We start from the raw sequence: 22331 nt of genomic DNA, 5'->3' as shown, positions 1-22331 counted from the left end.
GCTCGTAGACTATGTTCTCTCCAAACAAGGGATGGGAAAAACCTACCGATTATAATCTAAAACCGGTTTTTTTAGTTCGCAATAACCAGTTTTAGCAGTTGTTTTTTCTCCCGGTTATAACCGGTTTTTTCTTTTAATTTTCAATTTTTCATTTTATTTTTCAATTCTGAAAAAAATAAGGAATTCGAAGAAAAAATATTGTTTGTTTAAATTCATCAATAATTCTTGATTTGTTTAATGTTTATACATATTCGTTAATGACTCTCGCAGTCACTAAAATATGTTTAAGAAATGTGATAAGCTGAATTGGTTATTTCCATGAACTTTAGAATAAACATCTCTTGCTTGTATACCTACACAAACAAGAATAAACTTATATTTTATCATTTATAAATCCAGGAGAAAAAAACATTCCTCTGGAATCACTTAAGAAAATGAAAATAATAAAATTGTGTTGTGTATGTTGTGCAAAAAGCATTTTTTTTTCTGAAATACAATACACATACAAATTGAAGACAATAATACATCCAGTTCAGAATTTTAAGATTGATTTTATAAGTTTTACCATTTTTGATGTTACATTTTTGTTTTTATAATTCATATATGGGATCGGTACTCACCGGAGGGACCGCAGACGTTCGGATACAATTAGCGTCTCTTTGCAAAGACAATGACGTCGACTTTGCAAAGTAACAAGACACTTACTCAACACACACACTACATATTACACCTGAGTTAGTGATAAGTTATACAATTACGTGGTTAAAGGTTCTAGTTCTAAACCAAGGCCAGAATCAGAGAAAAAAAATTCATATGTATAATATACCGACACGTTTTAGTATAATTTACTTCATAATTTATTACGTTTATAGTTTTATACCTAATTTCACCACCATTTGTATTTTGCAATTATTTGATATGATTTGGAGCCGAAATTTTCATTCCGTTAGTTTATTATAAAGGGTGTAACAAAAAGGTAGGTCAGAAATTAAATCACATATTTTGGGACCAAAAATAGATCGATTGAACCTAACTTACCTTAGTACAAACGTGCATATAAAAAAGTTACTGCCCTTAGAAGACACAAAATGAAAATAGATTTTTTGCAATATATCGAAAACTGTTAAGGATTTTATATTGAAAATGGGCATGTGGAGTATCACAAACTAAAGTGCAATACAAATTTAACGTTGTAACCCATTGGGTATTGTATATTGATTCAAAAAACCGAAAACTGATTTTTGGAATAACCGGTTTTTTTGACCGGTTATAACCGCCAGGTTAAACCGTAAGTAAAAAAACCGGTATAACCAAAAACCGGTGTTTTGACAAAAACCGCCATCCCTACAAACAAACTAGACTCTGACCTCTGAGGTTTACAATGGCCGTTAAGCATACGCCTAAGCTATCTAGAATACGTCGATGATATCTGCCTCTTAGGAATATGTGGCTGACTAACTGGAAACACTATCCATTCAGGCCAATATAATAGGTTTAAAAACCAATATAAAATCCATGAGACTAAATTCAAGAAACAACATTATATTTATTATTAACAACATGCAGGTTATAAATGTGGAAAATTAGCGTATCTTGGAAGTGTCATAACAGAAAACGGAAGTACAGAAGACGATATTCGTATGAGGATACGAAAAGCTCACAAGCATTCAGCATGCTCAACCTGGGGCCTGATTCTAATTCATTTCGATGTCGCAATTTAATTTCGACTGCGCCATGACAGATGTAATTTATAGCGATTCTTATTCATTTCGATATTAGTTCCAACTGGGGATATTAACGTTATCATTTTGACACTGCTCAGAATTTGGGTCGGTCCTCCTATTTATTGGATTTATTGGCGATGCAACCACCGCAACGTTTGTTGATAGTCTGGACAAATTATCGAAAATATGTCATTTTGGGAAAAGTTATTTACCAGCTATTTTATTGCTAAAATCGAATCTTAAGATTGCATATATTAGTAATATGGGGTACGACAAGTCCGCAGAAAGTGTGTTATTTTTATTTATAAACAAATTAGCAGTCTCAAATCTTCTTTTTTTCAATTAGTGCTCTGTAACTCCTAAGATTTTTCCTTTAAACCAAAAACACTCAAATAAAAATTCTTCGCAATTTAGTTCTGCACAAAGTTTTTTTTCGATTTCCTTTAACAAAAATTTTACTCGGAAAATCCGAGGTTTCTAAAAAAATCTGCAATTTTCAATTAAAATTTTAGGAAAGTAATTATTTATCAAAAATTACATAAATTGGTGACATGAAAGATTTTTTATACCTAGTAGATTATATATCACGAGGCCGGCGACAATCTAACCAATAGTTTTGCAATAATTAAAATGTTAATTAAAAAATCTCGGTCGAAATAATAACCAGAAAGATTATGATACACCAGAATAACTATGATTTTTGTATAAAAAAGCTCTATACCTGTTCAACGTACTTTACAGAATTGAAATTGGACTATTTGAGCGGTCTCAGGAATGTTATAAAGAAACAATTTTTTGACTTATAAACAAATGAAACCCCTCAGAAAATATCAGATTAAATTAAATTAAGTTAACGCTGTTGAAAAGGTTAACGGCTTCTTCTTCGAAGAAAAAAAAATCGAATTGAGTTGTTCCAGGTATAACCGGTCAAATTTGACCGGCATTTGCGACAGCGTTATAAACAACAGGATTTCAATCTTTGAACCATTACCTTTTTATTCCGGTCCTCTTTGTACATACAAATTTTCATAAACTAAAAACCCAACTATTTTTACGTAAGGAATCCAAATCTGTAATAAAAAAGGGAGCTCCCATTTAAGAATTTAAAGTAACCCCCACCCCACCTCCGTGGGGGGTCGTGTTTGTTGCCATTCGATAGATTTTTCAAAAATATTGAATAAGTGTATTTTTCAGTTTTTCGATCTGATGTTCATTTCGCGAAATATCGCGGGATTCGTATGTATTTAAAATATTAAATTTACCCTCACCCCTCTCCGTGGGAAGTCATGTTTGGTATCATTCGATAGATTTTTGAAAAATATTAAGTACGTATTTTTTAGTTTTTCGATCTGTCATTCATTTTTGTGAATATTGATTCGGATGAATATATGATTTGGAGTTTTTCTTAGGATAGATTTTTTTTTCGGTCCCCCCTTAACGAACTCCTCTGCATTAGGAGCCAATATATGGTAGAGGTACATTTTCAGGGTACAAGGTTTCTCCCCATGTAATAATTTGACGCGCTTGAGTAACTGCAAAAATCCCCGCTTGGGCTCCCCTACAATATACAAAAAATATGTGGTGGATTTGACAAAAAATATTCAACATATCTCGATAAAAACTGGCTTTTCGAGAAAGTACTAAGAGGCAAAATTAAACCCCCTGGCAGTTTAGGGGGGTTTAAGGGAACAAAACCCCCATACAATTTTTATGGGGTTCACAAATGTCACTATAATTTTTGTTTGAGATATTCCTGCCATAAGAATGCCACATGTCAATTTTCAATAAAAAATCTAGAATAGTTTTCGATATGTTGGAAAAAATTGATTTTCATTTTGTAACTTCAAAGGGCTGTAACTTTTTTTATGTGCACATTTGTACTAAGCTAAGTTAGGTTCAATCAGCCTATGTTTGACCCGAGAATCTGTGGTATAATGTATGACCAATTTTTTCGGGACACTCTGTATAACAAATACGTAAAGGCAAATATTAATTCTGTTTAACTGCACATTAATATTTGTTTGATTTTCTACTTTAGTTCACCAAATATCACAGTTAAAAATGTTTTATCTTTAACGATAACGCAAATTTCCAGAGTATCTATCGATATTTTGTTTACAATTCTAATTCCTATATGCGACTTCAAGTAAGTACATATACAAGGTATCCAGAAAGTCTCCCGACAAACGAAGACAGGAATTTACGCAGATAATTATACACAATTAATTTAACCCAATTTATCTAGTCCGAAAATGCTTCCTAAGGGAGCTAGAGCCCTTTGAAAATGGCGTCTTGTAATTAGTTTTTTTTTTATACCTCCAGAACGCTTCTGTTTAGAAACACAAAAACGGGTACGCTTATTTATCTTCCAGAGATAAATCGATTTCATCAATTGCGAATTTATATAGTACCGGTCATAGGCGTACCTCCATCTTTCAGAAACAAAACTTCTTGACCATTTCTTATTCGAAAACCTAATCCTCAATGTAACTCTTCATATCATCTTTTAAACTGACTTTAAAACAACTTCTATTATTGGTCTTGCATCTACTAGAATAGTAAAAACCGCACTACTCTAAAATTGATAGAAAATTCAGCAAGGCACCTTTATCCTGTTTTATATTAAAATTAACACTAAAATTACAAAGAACACAAAATTACGACTTGTTCGAACATTAATATTTCCTATCACCACCTACGCTGCAGAATTATGGACCATCAAAAAAGCCGATTCCAAGAGTATAATGGCATTTGAAATGTAAGTCTACCATAGAATGTTGCGCTTACCATGGACCGCACATCGCACAAAAAGTTTCATACTAGAAGAACTTAACATAACAACTATCAACTCCCACAACTATCAACCAATGACAAAAACATTATTTTCTAACAAGGTTAAAACATGTTATTTAAACTCACATTTACTGCCAAATATGTTTGATATACTTATTAAAGAAAAATGGTCAAATTTTCAGTATATATTTACCGATGGGTCAAAAGACGCAAATGGAACGGGCTGTGCAGTATTCCACGAAAATAAAAATTACCTTCATTAATATAGCCTATCTATTGAATGCTCAATATACACAGCAGAAATGATAGCAGTAATGTTTGCTGTTCAGTATGTACTACTGAATCCAACTAGTAATTATGTTATATTTACTGACAGTAAAAGCGTGGTGGACAGATTGAGTAACATTCAAACAGTCAAACAAATAAACCACAATGAATTGAATATTCTTAAAACTCTGTTTGAAACTACATATACAATTGGGAGTAAATGTAACAATTGCTTGGATTAAGGGCCATTCGGGAATAAAAGGCAATGAAATAGTTGACAATTTTGCTAAATCAGCTTATATGATCGGAGAAAAAATAAACAAAAATTTAATTCCAGCTTCAGATATCGATACTTTTAGCAGACAAAAACTTAAAAATAATTGGCAATTGTATTACAGAGAATGTAATAGTGGCTAAAATTTTGCTCATTGTAACCCTAGAATATTCTCAAGAAGATGGTTTTACACAGAATATAATAGACATTTTATAAATACCATTAATCGGCTGAGAGCCAATCATGCTCTTACGCCATCTTACATGCATAGAATCGGCTTGTCAGATACTCCTAATTGTACTTGTGGCAAAATCGGAGATCTAACACATGTCATATTAGAATGTCATTTACAAATAAATAATATAAACGACCTTTATAAGGAATTAAAAGATTTAAAATGTTTTTTCCCAATAAACCTTAATACTTTAATATTTACAAATGATATGGAAATTCTTCATCTCATTTATAAACATGTTAAATTATGTAAATACAAGTTGTACATGTAATATGTACTTACTAACTAGGCATAATTTGTTAATGTGGTTTGAAAAAATTAAAAAGAAAAAAAAGAAAAAAAAAGAAAAAAAAAGAAAAAAAAATAATATATAAAAAACACATAGTAAAATAACAAAAAAAAAATAAAAATAAAAAAAATGAAACAAAAATAAAAAAAGAAAAGAAAAATAAAAAAGAAAGAAAAAAAAGTGTTTAGCATAAATTAAAATATGTATTAAAAAACACAGTAAAATAATTAAAAAAATAAAATAAAACAAAAGCAACACAATGTATTTATGTATCTAAAAATAATATTGTTATATGTACTTATGGTATGAAATAAGAAATTTATGACTATGAATCTGCAATCAATAACAAACAAGTCTGGCTAATCGGTTCTGCCAAAGCCATTTTTCAAAAAAAAAATATCAACCAAAATATACTGAGATATTTTGGACGTATAACTAGAAGAAGAGAATGCATGGAACGAATGATAGTTGAAGGAAACGTAGCGGGTAAAAGATCAGGGGCGTTATTTGAAATTTTGATTGGGGGGCAAGCATTATATATACAATAAATTATACAATACTATAGTAATAAAATTGATGTATTTTTTGTAAATTTCAGTCATTTTCAGGGTCAGGGGAGGGCAAATGCCCCCATGACCCTACCCCTGTAAAAGATCCAGAGGAAGATCTCCAGCACGATGGTCGAACCAAATAAAGGACATGACTGGTTACCCATTCTCCGAAACAAAACAACACGCATAAGCAGGAGGCAATTTGACAGCAACAGTCAAACAAATTACGTGACTCAGTAAAACACAGGTTAAAAGAAAATAAATGTTTTCTTGTTATTCATATACAAAGTAAAATTAAAATGATAAAATAAAATAATATCACATCTTCGCCCCTTGGAGGACGTCTACAAAAGAAAAATAAAATTGTATTTACTACTATCAAAAGAAAATACAATTAATGTAATACAAGAAGCAATTTACGCACAGACTCGCACCTCATCAGACTTCAATCTAGTGTAACCACACTTACTCTCACAATCAAAATGTCAATAACTATACAGATACCCATACAGAAACTCCAGATCGGAGATTGCAGCAACCGTTCACTACACGGTTACACGGATTTTGTTTAATTATGAGCGAAGCATCTCTTCACTACAGATTTCCTTTGCCCAGATTGGCTTACCAGTTCAGTACACAACTTAACCATGGAGCCTAGAGCTTAACGCCGCAAGACTGACTGTTCTTCCTAGGCTCTCTTCTTAAATACCATTTCGGCATCATGGTGCAATTGATGCCCGCTCGGTACCTTGCCGGTGATCCACTGAAGCCCATCGTTACATGTAGGAGAAAATAGGAGGAGATTACAATTAAAAAAAAAAATTTTTATTATTAATTTACTCTTACAAAAGTTTCACGATCTATAATCTTATATTTATTTTCCCTAAAATGAATGAGATTTTCGTAAAGCTGCTGTACACTGTAGTCTCGTAATTTTACTAATACTGGATTAATTGGTTTAGTATCAGCAGCACTAGCCAAATCGTCATAATATTCCTGCTGATATTCTCCCATAGCATGAGCCTGCTTCTTTTGAATTCCGTTTGCCCATCTTCGTTGCATGTCTTTATTTGTATCTTCTCTCATTTCTTCTGTACTTGGAAGAGACAGTGAACCATTTAGATATTTGCAGAAGTATCTTGCCTAAAAAATTTAATCAAATATATAAATAACAAGGAAATAAAACAGTTGTATTTTAAAAAACTCAATAGGGCTGTAATGGGTTTTTGGTTATATTAGAATTTCACTAAAAATGTGATATCTTAATGAACAGTCTCATAGACAATCAATTGAACGCTGGGGTTTTATTGAATGATCAACAAGATCCCTCGATTTAACTCCCCTAGAATTCTTTCTATGGGATTATTTAAAAAGTTAGATTTATTGGAAGAACTAAGACAACGACTAGTGCATGAATGGAGCCTAGTAACTCCTTGAAATGCTTTAAAACGTTCGTAATACATTTTCTTGTACTTTTTTTTCAAAACGTACAAACTAATTACAAATTAATTTCATAATACGTTACATTTAATATAGTTTCCTATTAAATTTCAAAATTTCGTTTTCACGTGGTTTTGAACGTAAACGGAAAAATTTGAAATTGCCACTACGAAAACATAGGCGTTACGTTTAGTTTTTAAGAAGTGTAACATTTTCAATAAACTGATAATGTTTCACAAGAATAGAGTTAATATGGAAAAAAATCATGGATGCCTCAATGCTCCTCCAAAATACCTGCCGAATTATGTACCACTTATGGTATATTCTCTATTTGAAATTAAAGATTTGTGATACCTAAAACCTGTTTTATAAAAGATTCCTAGAACACGATCTGTGTACCTTCAAGTGGTGTGTAATTATTGTACCGGCTCTCACTGCTGCAGTTTTAGTATGGTTTGGTCTTTTAGCTACGTTGACGTAAAGTTTTCTTGCGGTATCACGTACCGAATGTCAGTGTATACGTTTCTGTAGTTAAAAGCAGTCCAGTGTATTCTTTCGCTATTAGTATGGCAGAAAGTTCATTCAGTTTTTATACTATCTTTGCTTTTAACATGATTTTACTATTTTTTACTTACCAAGCCTCCAAGTTTTTTTGTAATTCAATTTAAAATGCTTTTATAATAACCTCCAACATTTTTTAATATTATGCATGCGTTCATGATAAGTAGAAGATGGAGAGAATGTGTATTGAAATTTAAAAAAGTAAATGGAAGAATATCTTATTTAAGGATAAAGAATAGAGCTGCTAATATCTCAATAATAAGTATTTATGCACCCACAGAACAAGCCGATGATCAAGAGAAGGATGATTTTTATGAAGCTTTAGAAAGTCTCTGTGAGGAAATTAAAAATCATGACACACTTATAATTCTAGGAGACTTCAATGCAAAGATGGGTAAAGAGGAACATTGGAGATCGGTAGCAGGGAAAGAAACAGCACATAACACAACAAATGAAAATGGGACAAGAATGGGCAATCTAGCTACAGATATGAATATGTATGAAGCAAGTATTAAATTTTGGCATAAGCTAGAGCATAAAATAACATGGCTTATTCCAGGAAGAAATACAGAAAACCAAATTGACCATGTCCTAATAAATAAAAAGAGACTAAGAATGTAAGATATGTCTTAAATCGAATAAGAATAGGAATCAAGACAAATAGTACTTTATTAAATCTAGCATTATAAAGTTACAACAAGCTATTCATACATCTGTAATCAAGTGTCTGTCGACTGTCAAGTGGCTAACGGCATCCTGGTGACAGCCATGCTGACTTGTCACTGTCATGGCTATTACTATTCAGCACTCCAGCCACCTTAACAGTACGCAGTTATGAGTAACATATTACATCTCCCCCTTTTTACAAATTTAGTTTTAAAGGAGGTTTAACAACTCTACCTGACTTAGTTCTGCAAATATCAGATTGCTCAGTTACATTATTTTGTATGTCAAGAGAGGTAGGTGATTCAGCCCTTGTCAGCTGTGTTGAGGTTGAAGGTCCTTGATCTAAACCTGCATCCTCAGTATCTGTAAGTGTTACAGCTGGCTGTGACTCAAATTTATTCAGAGAATCTCTTATATCTACTCTATTGCGACGGACAATATTATCATGCTCATCTCTCAAGATATAAGATCTTGGGGCTTCATGCTGTGACAATATTTGTGCTGGTTCCCACCTCTTTTGACATTGATTGTATATCACCACATCTGTGTCAGGTTCCAAAGACTTTAAATCCTTAACACCCTGGTTATAGTCCTTCACATATATATTTCTCCTTTTACTCAATTTTTCGTTTACATTTAGACAAACTGCTGGTTTTAGCATCTCTTTAACAACCGGAAACTTAGTTCTACAGTGTCTACTCATTAAAAGCTGTGAAGGAGTATAACCAATATGCTTAAGGGGTGCATTTCTATACTGTAAGAGTGCTGATTCAATGTCAGAACTGTCATCAACGGACTTCTTAACAATACTCTTGGCAATGGCTACACCTTTCTCAGCCAGTCCATTTGATCGTGGATAATTGGGGCTTCTAAACTTAATTTGAAAATTCCATTCTCTGGCAAAATTTTTAAATTGAAAGCTATTAAACGGAACATTATCACAACATACATAGACTGGTGAGCCATGTGTAGCAAATATGGACCTTAAAACTTGAATGACAGGACTGACAGATTTGTCTCTTATTGGGTGAAGCTCTATCCAGTTTGAAAAAGAATCATAAGCTACTAGATAACTTGTACCATAACATGTAAAAATGTCAATGCCAATTCTTTCCCATGGATTTTCTGGTAAAGGGTATGGACATAACGTTTCCCTTTGCTGCTTTGGTCTAAATTTTTCACAAGTTTTACATTTGTTTATATAAGCCTCTATATCACAGCTCATTCCTGGCCAGTAAAAAATTTGCCTGGCTCTAGCTTTTGACTTCTCAATGCCAATATGACCTTCATGCACCAGTCCTAACATTTCAGATCTCAAGCTTTTGGGAGTAACAATCTTGTTGCCATAAAATAACAAGTCGTCACAGACACATAAGTTGTCTCGGAGTTTAAAAAACTTACTAACTGTCTGTGGAACATCACGCTGGTGTTCTGGCCATCCCTGTATGCATAAGTTTATGACAGTCTGCAACTGTTCATCTTTTTGGGTTTCTCTTCTAAATTCTGATTTTCTAGCATCAGACATAGCTACATTATTTACTACCGCATGAACTGCAAACTGAAATTCAGCATCTGATTTCAGACCACATTCTTGTAAAAATGCTCGTGATAATGTATCAGCAATGTACAGATACTTTCCAGGTTTATATACTACATTTAAGTCATAATTTAACAACCGTAAACGCATTCTTTGCAAGCGTGGAGATATTGAGCATAAATCTTTACGAACTATTGATTCTAGTGGTTTGTGATCACAACTAACAAGCACTTTGTGACCATACACAAAATAGTGGAATTTTTGAAATGCAAACACTATTCCTAACACTTCTTTCTCAATTTGAGCATATTTCTGCTCAGTTGTACTTAGGCTCCTTGACGCAAATGCTACTGGATGACCATCTTGGAGCAAACAGGCACCTAGGCCATCTTTACTGGCATCAGTTTCAATTTCTATTTCCTTAGATGGGTCAAAAAATGTTAAAACTGGTGATGCTGTCAGCAAATGTTTTAATTGAGACAAAGATTTAGCATGAATATCATTCCAGTGCCAAGGCACATCTATTTTTGTTAGTTCTCTTAATGGGGCTGTGACTTTTGACATGTTAGGTACAAATTTGCCTAAAAACTTTGCCATTCCCAATAGTCTCATCATATCAGATTTATTAGCTGGTGTTGGCATTTCTAGAATAGGTTTTACATATGCTTTATTTAATTCAACACCTTGTTTGGAATAAATCTGACCTAAAAACTTAACACTGTTGAACTTAAATTGAATTTTTTCTTTATTGAATCTAAGATTGTGCCTTACGGCCCTTTCAAGTACAAGTTGAAGGTTTTGGTCATGTTCTGCTTCATTAGCACCTGTAATAATCAAATCGTCAAAATACAGACCAACACCCTCAAGGTCACCAAATATTTCATAATTTTTTCTTTGAAAGACTTCTGGAGCCGAGCAAATTCCAAAAGGTAAACGACAAAATTGATATCTACCAAAGGGAGTGCCAAATGTACAATAATCTGCACTCTGATCATCAATTTTAATTTGAAAGTACCCATCTTTCATATCCAGAACTGAAAAATACTCTTTGTTACATAATTTTACAGCAATTTCATCTGCTGTTGGTATCAAAAAGTATTCTCTTTTAATAGCTTTATTTAGATACTTAGGGTCTAAGCACAATCTTAAATCCTTGTTTTTCTTTTCAACAATTACTAGAGGGTTCAACCATTCTGTAGGTTTATCTACTTTTCTAATAATGCACTGATTTTCTAGTTGTTTTAATTTTTCTTTTAATTTCTTATGTAAAGCTTGAGGAACCCTACGAACTGGTTGAACATGAGGAACTGCATTTTCTTTCAATGAAATATGATAATCATTAGGAAACTGACCAAGTCCTTCAAAAACTGTGGGAAATGCTTCTACAACATTAGCCAAAGTGTTAAATTTTACATCTATACTTCCAACTCGGTTAATGAGATTGAGACTAATACAAGCATCCAACCCCAACAAGGGTACTTGGTTCTGAACATCAACAACAACAAATTTAATATCTGAAGATGCAGTCCCTACCTTGCAATGCATTTTAATCTCTCCCACAGGTTTTATTCTAAAATCATCATTTCCATAAGATATTATTGTAACATTGGTTTTATTTAATTTTTTTATACCAAGATTTTTTATATAATCAAGGGGCAAAACACTTACTTCTGCACCAGTATCTAACTTAAATTCTACTATACAATTGTTTACCTGAATTTTTTGTTTCCAGACATTCTGAGAGCTTCCAGATTTCAATAAACCCACAGTTTTGATAGAACCGACATATAGCTCACTACCTTCACTTTCACTATCACTCACTTGGTTTCTTACTTCATGTATTCCCTTTCTGCTCACTAGCTTTCTCTGCTCCATGTTTGTGTTCTTCTTGCTGCACACTCCAGCAAAATGGTTCCTACCCTGGCAATGGGCACACGTTTTACCATATGCAGGACACTTTCTTCCTCGATGCTTAAACCCACAATATCTGCATACTTTTTGTGGAATAACTCTCTCTGATCTAACTGCATCCACTGTTGATTCGGATGTAAAGGCTTGTGCTTGAATTTTACTGCTTTCACTTAATCTGCATGTTGTAATAGCCTTTTGCAATGTGAGTTTTGACTCTCTTAAAAGACTTTCTTGTGTTTGCTTGTCTTTTATTCCAATAACAATTCGGTCTCTAACCATGTCGTCCTGATCTTTATATTCTGTCATTTTCACTGCTTTTTTTAACTCGGTCACAAAACTATCAAAATTTTTTCCTTCTTTTTGGACAATGCTGTTGAACTTAAACCGTTCATAAATAATATTCGACTTATGAGAGCAGTACTCTTCAAATTTATCCAAGACCGGTTGCAACTTTTTTTCGTCACCTTCACTAAATGTAAAAGTGTTAAACAATTCTAATCCATCATCTCCAAGTAAACTCAAGAATGTTGCAAGTTTCTTTTTCTCAGGCTTATCTTCCAACTCGGTGGCATCCATATATAGTTGAAATTTTTGAGAGAACCTTCTCCAGTTTGCCGCCAAATTTCCATCATCTAGCACAAGGGGTTCTGGAGGTTTAAATTGATTTTCCATTTTTCTACACAAATCACTACTAGAGATTAAACCTCGGCCCGACCTGACACCATGTAAGATATGTCTTAAATCGAATAAGAATAGGAATCAAGACAAATAGTAGGTACTTTATTAAATCTAGCATTATAAAGTTACAACAAGCTATTCATACATCTGTAATCAAGTGTCTGTCGACTAGTGTCGACTGTCAAGTGGCTAACGGCATCCTGGTGACAGCCATGCTGACTTGTCACTGTCATGGCTATTACTATTCAGCACTCCAGCCACCTTAACAGTACGCAGTTATGAGTAACATATTACAAAGAATGATCCAAGATGTAAGGTCATATCGAGGCGCGGATGTGGGCTCTGATCACTTCCTTGTAATAGCAAAGCTTAAGCTAGGAATGATAGATCTAGAGAAAAAAGAAAACAAAAGAAAAAGATGGAGAATAGAAGAGTTAAAAACAAAGAAACGGCAATATCAACAAGAAATAGAAAAACAACTATTGGAAAATATAGAAAATGAAAACATTGAAACAGACTGGGAAAATATACGAAGAAGTATAGAAAACACAGCAAATACAGTGCTAGGAGAAAATATGTAGAGAAAAGAAATGACTGGTTCGACAATGAGTGCGAAGAAATATTAAAGAAGAAAAAATCAGCAAGGCTCAAATGGTTAAGAACGGGAGTCACAGATGATTACAGAATATACCAAAAAATCAGAGGAGATACCACAAAACTAATAAAACACAAAAAGGTGAGGCGGATTGAAGAAACCATGGACGCATTGGAAAAAGACACAAAAAACAACAGCAAGTATGGCAACAATAGAAAAGAACGAGTGGCAAAATTATTTCAAAAATCTCTTAACGCAAGAAAACATACATAACAAGCAAATGAAGCAAAATAAGATGAAGTTTTCGAAATAACATAAGGAGAACGGCTTGAACAAAACATACCAACGGCAGAGGAATTTGCCGAAGTGATAAGCCAACTAAAACAAAATAAAGCAGGGGGAACAGCCTGTTTAGTTAATGAGTTGATTAAACATGGTGGGACAGCCATACGGCAAAGATTGTGTAACCTGATTAAACATATTTGGATAAAAGAATCAACGCCTAAAGAATGGGAAAAAGGGTTAATTGTTCCGATACTTAAAAAAGCAAACTCAAAAGTTTGTGAAAACTACAGAGGTATTACTCTTCTAAATGTGGTTTATAAGATCTTGACCACAATGATAAATAAACGATTGATGGAGCATGCAGATATAAATATAGGGGATTATCAAAATGGTTTTAGGAAAGGAAGATCTACCGTAGATGCCATACACATAGTGACTCAGACAGTCGAGAAATTCTATGAATATGACATGTGGCTACATATCCTTTTTATTGACTTTAAGCAAGTATTTGACAGTATCAAGAAACCAGAAGTAGTAAACGATATGAGGAACATAGAAATACCTGGAAAGATAATAAGACTCGTGAAAATGACGATGAGAGAATCAAAGGCATCCGTATTAATGCAGGAAGGAACAACAGAAGAATTCGAATACAATGAAGGAGTAAGACAAGGAGATGGGCTGTCAACTACGCACTTTAACATAACTTTATACGCCATAATTAAGACGTGCAAACTCAATGGGACGATCACCAACAATTCAGTCCAGATAGTAGCATATGCTGATGACCTAGCGGTGCTGGCGAGAGACAAAAGAACCTTAGAAGATATAACCAGACAAATTGAAAAGGAAGCGGTGAAAAGAGGCTTAACAATAAATGAAGAGAAAACTAAATACATGAAAATAGAGAGGAAAAACAAAGATGCAGAGGAAAGAAATATAAAAACTGGAAATTATAATTTTGAAATAGTCAGTTATTTTCAATACCTAGGAGTCATAATTAACAACAAAAATGAAAGAAATATAGAAATTACCAACAGAATACAAGCGGGTCATAGAGCATATTATAAATGCAAAAGTAAAATCAATGGGAAAATCCCAGTAGCTGGCTGTATACCATAATTAAAAAATCATACAGAAGTAAAAATTTCATTTGTATAATGGTATAAAAAAGTTTTATTAAAAAACATTAAAAGTCATCCAAAAGGATTTGCAAAACGTTTTCAATCTGGATTAGATCATCCTCAGTGCCTAAAACGAAGTATTTCCACGTTAGAATGAATGCAAAAAGGTTAAAATTGTGACTAGTTAAAGAAAAATGTGGTAATACTTACGTTCTGCATAGTACATGAAACTAGCAACTTTTTGAGAAAGGTTACATCGAGAATTATGGTTTATATAGTAATTGTACGATATTTATAGGGACTCCAAGTCGATGTTGAAAAATTTAATGTGTTAGGAGTGCTCAAAGGGCAACATGGTTCCCTGCTCGATAAGAACTTGTGGTTCTTGCCAGTTCAATGGACACAGACCAACAAAAGTGAAGGAGATGACAATCTAATTATCAGACCGAAGCGACATGACAAGACAAGTAGTCAATTTTTGGTTATGAATTTCAAATTATTAGTGTTGTTTAAAATTTGGATTATATATTAGTAATTGTATAAAAGTGAAATTTAAATTATAATAAATTAGATTTTATTGTAAAAGTCTAAAAGGCAACTCTCTACTCTCTGTTACAGAAAGAACTGTTGTTAGTGTTAGGTTGATAAAAATACTAGTCATAGTAGAGTCAATGACGCCAATGGTGACAATTTTGAGAAATAAGACGAAAATTTGATTTAGTTTGAAATAAAATAGAAGAAAATTAATTCTATGTGCACAACTTATATAGGTACCAAGATAAGATTTATATTGTATATGTAAACTTCACATCAGTCTGTTTACTCCATTACCTTCTCTAGATTTCAAATTGTTAGTTCACTAATTAAGACAATAAATTAAATTAAAATATTTTCAATTTGTCAATAACCATTACAACCACAATAATAGGCAACCAACATTACTCTTGTTATTTTTACAACATTAATATAAATATTATATTGGTACCTATATAAGTTGTGCACATAGAATTAATTTTCTTCTCTTTTATTTCAAACTAAATCAAATTTTCGTTTTATTTCTCAAAATTGTCACCATTGGCGTCATTGACTCTACTATGACTAGTATTTTTATCAACCTAACACTAACAACAGTTCTTTCTGTAACAGAGAGTAGAGAGTTGCCTTTTAGACTTTTACAATAAAATCTAATTTATTATAATTTAAATTTCACTTTTATACAATTACTAATATATAATCCAAATTTTAAACAACACTAATAATTTGAAATTCATAACCAAAAATTGACTACCTGTCTTGTCATGTCGCTTCGGTCTGATAATTAGATTGTCATCTCCTTCACTTTTGTTGGTCTGTGTCCATTGAACAAGTTCTTATCGAACAGGGAACTATGTTGCCCTTTGAGCACTCCTAACACATTAAATTTTTCAACATCGACTTGGAGTCGCTATAAATATCGTACAATTACTATATAAACCATAATTCTCGATGTAACCTTTCTCAAAAAGTTGCTAGTTTCATGTACTATGCAGAACGTAAGTATTACCACATTTTTCTTTAACTAGTCACAATTTTAACCTTTTTGCATTCATTCTAACGTGGAAATACTTCGTTTTAGGCACTGAGGATGATCTGATCCAGATTGAAAACGTTTTGCAAATCCTTTTGGATGACTTTTAATGTTTTTTAATAAAACTTTTTTATACCATTATACAAACGAAGTTTTTACTTCTGTATGATTTTTTAAATACAAAAGTATTTTAAAAAACAAAAAAATCAGTAGAGTTAAGAAAACTCAAGTATACAGAACAGCAATTCGAACAGTGGTGATATATGGCGCAGAAACCATGATCCTAACAAAGAGAGAAGAATAAATGTTAAAAATATTTGAAAGAACAATGGTAAGAAGAATTTATGGACCAAAGAAAACTGTGCACGGAGATTATGAAAGGCGCTTGAATTTAGAAATAAGAGACATACTGGGAGGCGAGGATATAGTGAAAGCTATAAAAACCCAGCGACTACGGTGGTATGGACATTTAAAAAGAATGGTCGAAGAAGAAGATGTAAGGAAAGTTACAATGTGGAACCCAAATATAACAAAGGCGAAAGGAAGACCAAAAACTAGGTGGGAAGACCAGGTATTAGAGGACATAAAAAGATTGAAAGTGCCAAGATGGAGACAGAAAATAGAGGACCGGGATATATGGAGGAAAATAACAGAGAACGCTAAGAGGAACCCTAGATTAGACTAAACTGGAGAGAAGAAAGAATGTGGAGTGACTCACCACAATAAATGAGTCAATGAGCTCAATAAGAGTGGCTCCAACTCCGCACGGAGTGTATAGCCTGTATAGGGTGAGGCAGATAACTGGCCTATTAGAAATATCTCGAGAACTAAAGGTAACAGAATCATGAAAATTGGAATAAAGGAGTTTTGAGGGATGATCTATTAAATGAAAATATTTTCATCTCTTTGCAACTTCCGTTTATACCGGAAGTTGATTATAACTTGGTTTTTTTAAATGGAACACCCTGTATATTTTTACATTTTTGAATTCTCCTTAATATTTTCTTTCTTAAAATATGAGATATTGTAATATTATACAGGGTATTTTAAAAGATATTTACGTTTTTTTATTAATTTCGTAGCAAAATTCACACCCTGTAGAATTGTAATAGTTTGACATTAAAAACTCTGCTTACGTTCAAGTGATTTTTAATATAGTCTATTATTGTTAAGAATCATTAGTATAGCTAATTTTGAAATTTTAGTATACAGGGTTGATCGAAACTCAGAATGAATATTTTCTGAGTTTTCTTAAATAGAACACCCTGTATTTTAGTATTGAAATGAAATGACATTTCATAGTAGTTTTTTATTTTATAAGTATTCCCTATACCTAACTGCTTTAATTTGTGAGTTATTGGTGATTAAAGCTAAACATTAATTTCAACAAAAAATACGTAAAATTTCATTAGGTTGGCCGTGAAAATATTCAATCACAAATAATTTTTCAGAAATAAATACGTATTAATCCAGACTGATCCTTAAAATTACCAATAATGGTTTAGCTATAAAAATACCTACGTAGTTAAGGTTGTTGGTGCGACTAACAATTAAGCACAAATTAAAGCAGTTAGGTATAGGGAATGCTTAAGAAATAAAAAAGTACCATAAAATATCATTTCATTACGATACTAAAATACAGGGTGTTCCATTTAAGAAAACTCAGAAAATACTCATTCCGAGTTTCGACCAACCCTGTATACTAAAATTAATAATTTAGCTTTATTAATGATTCTTAACAATAGTAGACTATATTAAAAATCATCTGAACGTAAGTAAAATTTTAGTTGTCAAACTACTACAATTCTACAGGGTGTGAATAGTGCTACGAAATTAATAAAAAACCGTAATTATCTTTTAAAATACCCTGTATAACATTACAAATCCTCATATTTTAAGAAAGAAGACATCGAAGAGAATCCAAAAATGTAAAAATATACAGGGTGTCCCATTAAAAAAAACGAAGTTATAAGCAACTTCCGGTATAACCGGAAGTTGCAAAGAGATGAAAATATTTTTATTTAATAGATCATCCTTCAAAACCCCTGTATTCCAATTTTCATGATTCTGTTGCCTTTAGTTCTTGAGATATTTCTAATAGGCCAGTTATCTGCCTCACCCTGTATATACATATATAGCAGTGTAAAGAATATTTCCGTACTTGATTAAAAAACAAATTCAATGATAAATATAAGACAAATTCATATTGAAAACAAAGGAGATTAGGCAACGGTATGGCATACCGCATGTCAGAGTCTACGTCCTGAAACATATACGGCAGTTAGTAGTTAAGGGTTATAATTGTACTTTTATATTGTCGATGATAAAGTGATTCATTTGTTTTCGATACGTTGTTTTACTTTTATGTCAAGGTTCAAATTGTATTATACAAATAGGCCTTTTGTGTTTAAAGCATGATATAATAATATGGTATAAAAGAGGCAGTGGCGTAACCAGGGGGGTTTTGGTTATAACCCCCCCCCATTTTGATGTACTTTGAGCTTTATACGCTTAACACCATTACCATTCCATACCCCCCAGAGACCCTCCAGTAGTTGTAACCCCCCGCCCCCTTAGAACCATCCTGGTTACTCCGTTGGAAAAAGGTGACAATACTAGAGATATAATTTAAGAAAATTTACTAAAATCATTTAAAATACGGCAGATTGAAATGAGATGGAACAATAAGGAATTTTAATGAGGTGTGAATGTGAGATGATGATGATAATATTGAGGATTATGGAGATATTTACCTGTAAATCAAACATATGGAATGTACAGACGGTAAAAGGAATTCCAATGAAACACATCGTAGGCATTTCTAAATTTATCATATGTTTATATAAAGGCTGTATAAAGTTGTCGTCCACTGTTATTCCACAAGACTCGTGTAGAAATGGAAAATTGTACTTGTAACCTATACAAAGAATTATAGCATCGACACAACAACAAGAATCGTCAACAAATTCAACTGTACCACCATCTATAATGCGTTTTATATCTGGTTTGTGTTCAACATTGATGGGAAAAATGGTCTTTGCTGCTTGACTGGAGTGATGACTAAAATAAACCTAAAACATCCAATATATAATATTATAATACTATACGACACAACATTTTTTTATTCGTAATTAGTCCATTCACTAACGGTTTTTGCTCCAAATTTTAAAGAACCGCTTGGATTGACAAGAAATTTGGCATACACATAGCTAACATGTCAAGGAAAAAAGTGATATTGTGCCGATGTGTGCTTTTGCCTGGGGGCGAGTTTTCCGCCTTCTCGGGGGTGACAAAATATACGTTCAAAATAAGTCCGGAAGTGAATACAATGAATAATAATTCTACTTAACTTTTTTCTCTAGCGTTTTTTTCACCAAGTCAATACTTTTTGAGTTACTTGCGAGTTAATATGTTCATTTTTAAACAAATAAACCACGTTTTTGGACGGTTTTTCGTAAATAACTCAAAAAGTATTTTATCAAAAAAACATTCTTAGCACAAATATAGCCTATAAAAAAGTGAAAAAAAAAAGATGTCTAGATTCAGTAGAAGTAGAGTTGAAGCTAATGAAAATAGGTTCATATTCGTCAAATTCCAAATTGAATATTTCAACGAGAAATAACCAAAAAATAAAGCACTTTTTGGGGAAAACTGATTGCAACTTTTTTAGTTTACACAATTGTTTAAAAAATCTTTATTTTTGTTTTTTAAAAAAGTTTCTAGCATCAAAAGTGAGCAAGCTACGCTCAAAATAAAGTTGGTCCCATTTCTTTAGTAAAAAAAAATAGGGAAAACACTCCCTAATTAGCATTTCAAATGAAATGAATCATTACGGCTTCAGAAGTTGGTTTCTTATGTCTTATTTATAATGATCGGTAAGTTTCATCAGTTCAAAGTGCTTATTTTTGAAAAAATTTGGTTTTAAAGTAATTTTTTTTATTTAATTTAAAAAGAATGTGTTTTTTCAATACAACTTAAAAATTATTAGCTATACCAAAAATTTCAAATAGTAAAAAATGTATAAAAAATGTAATGTGTTTTGCATTTCTGAATATTTTGAAGTTTCTGTTTTTCTGTAACAAAAATTGGTTAAGATATGACTGTTCAAAATTTGCATACACTCGTGTTTATCGTGATTAGTGACTCTTTCAAGCCCTTTCAACTATAGCCCTTTTAAAAGTAAGCACTTTGAACCGACGAAAGTTACAGATCATATAAATAATACATAAGTAAAGTAATTTGAGATGCTAATTAGGGGGAGATTTTTTTGATTTTTTTTTAACAAATAAAGGGACCAACCCCATTTTCAGCGTAACTTGCTTATTTTTGTTGCTAGAAACTTAAAAAAAACAAAAATAAAGCTTTTTTAAACACTTTAAAAAGTTGAAATGAGTTTTCCCCAAAATGTGCTTCATTGTTTGGTTATTTCACATTGAAATATTCGATTTGAAATTTGACAAATATGAACCTATTTTTCATTAGCTACAACTCCGATTCTTCTTAGGGTCGATTTCTCATACCTGCGGTAATCTATGGTTCAGTTGAATCAGGTTCACCGGTGATCTATGGTTTTGTTGGGAATGCATTTCTCATTGCACGTTCATGTCAGCGCTCGTTCTACAGCTTTCGAGAAATGCCAATAGATGGCAAAAGGTAAAAAACTGTCACCATTTTGAACTACCTTTTTTATGCTGTTTTTGAATAAAGTTAAATTTAAGTGAAAGACTAAGTATAAGAATAAAAATGGTATACATTTTCATTTTAAATTTAAGTATTTATAGTCAAATAGTCATTTTAATAATTATAAATAAATATTATAAAAACAAAAATAATGTTATCGTTTATCGTTAGGCTTAATATAATAAAATAGGATATATTTATATTATGACAGCGTTTCGTGTTAATACAACGCATGCGTAGTCCATGAAATCATCTGAACTGAGTTCTGAAATCTTTGAACGGCCAAATTCCACCGTTCAAGCATCGTTCAAGTTTAAACTGCCATCGGTTGAACGTACGAATTGAGAAAGACGATTTTGACTTTAAACTGACGTTTACTAGAAGTTCAGGTTAAACTGGAGTTAACTCGATATGAGAAATTGACCCTTATAGAGATTTCATACATAGGTACACCATTTTTTAAATTTTTTAAAATCTACTTTTTGAGTTATTTGCGACAAACCCGTTTCCCAAAACCAAAACGTAGATTTTTTGTTGAAAAATGAACATATTCACTCGCAAATAAATCAAAAATTATCAACTTAGTAAAAAAACGCTGTAGAACAGAAGTTGCTTAGAATTAGTCAGTTTATCCATTTCCAGACTTATTTTGAACGTACATTTTTTCATCCCCGTTTCCAAACTATTTAAGCTTGTTCCTATCTAATATATTTGTGTAATTGGTTCGACTTGTATTTCTTCTCTTACAATGCTGTTTCTTATTCTATCGCGTCTTGTAATTTCTTTTCCTTTTCTTAGATACTTCATGTCCATTAAGTTAATTCTACTTTTAGATGATTGTGGTAGCACCCAGCTCTCACTATCATAGGTAAGGATTCGCCTGAAGATCATTTTATATACCAACATCTTTGTCTTGCTGCTTACTTCTTTCTTTCCAATGAATGCACTGTTTAGGCTATGGTCTATTCTGGACGCCATCGTTATCCCTTCGTTGACTTCTTCTTCTCATCTTCCTTTATTCTCTATTTTCACATCCAGGTATTTATATGTCGTTACTTGTTCTAGCTTCTTGTTATTTATCTTTATATTTACTTGTTTATCCTCATTCCCCATAACCAGTATCTTTATTTTCTCCGTGTTTGTTTTCATATTTC

The 22331-nt window shown here is 32.4% G+C and overlaps 1 protein-coding gene across 1 annotated transcript in view; it reads right to left on the bottom strand.

The window, feature by feature from the left end:
• Positions 1-6955: 6955 nt before the first annotated feature.
• The window catches only part of LOC126889608 (senecionine N-oxygenase), a 46935-nt gene continuing 31559 nt past the window's right edge, over positions 6956-22331 (bottom strand). Inside the window, exons 5-6 of the mRNA XM_050658083.1 lie at positions 19251-19568; positions 6956-7276 (exon numbers count right to left, since the gene is read on the bottom strand). Of these exons, the coding sequence (XP_050514040.1) occupies positions 6965-7276; positions 19251-19568 (630 nt within the window). The 3' untranslated portion in view covers positions 6956-6964. The remainder of the gene's footprint in view (positions 7277-19250; positions 19569-22331) is intronic.

This window comes from Diabrotica virgifera, chromosome 1 (assembly GCF_917563875.1).
Source record: "Diabrotica virgifera virgifera chromosome 1, PGI_DIABVI_V3a".
NCBI classification, from domain to species: Eukaryota; Metazoa; Arthropoda; class Insecta; order Coleoptera; family Chrysomelidae; genus Diabrotica; species Diabrotica virgifera.
The sequence above is the reverse complement of the archived record's forward strand: the minus strand, read 5'-3'. Positions and strand labels throughout refer to the sequence as shown.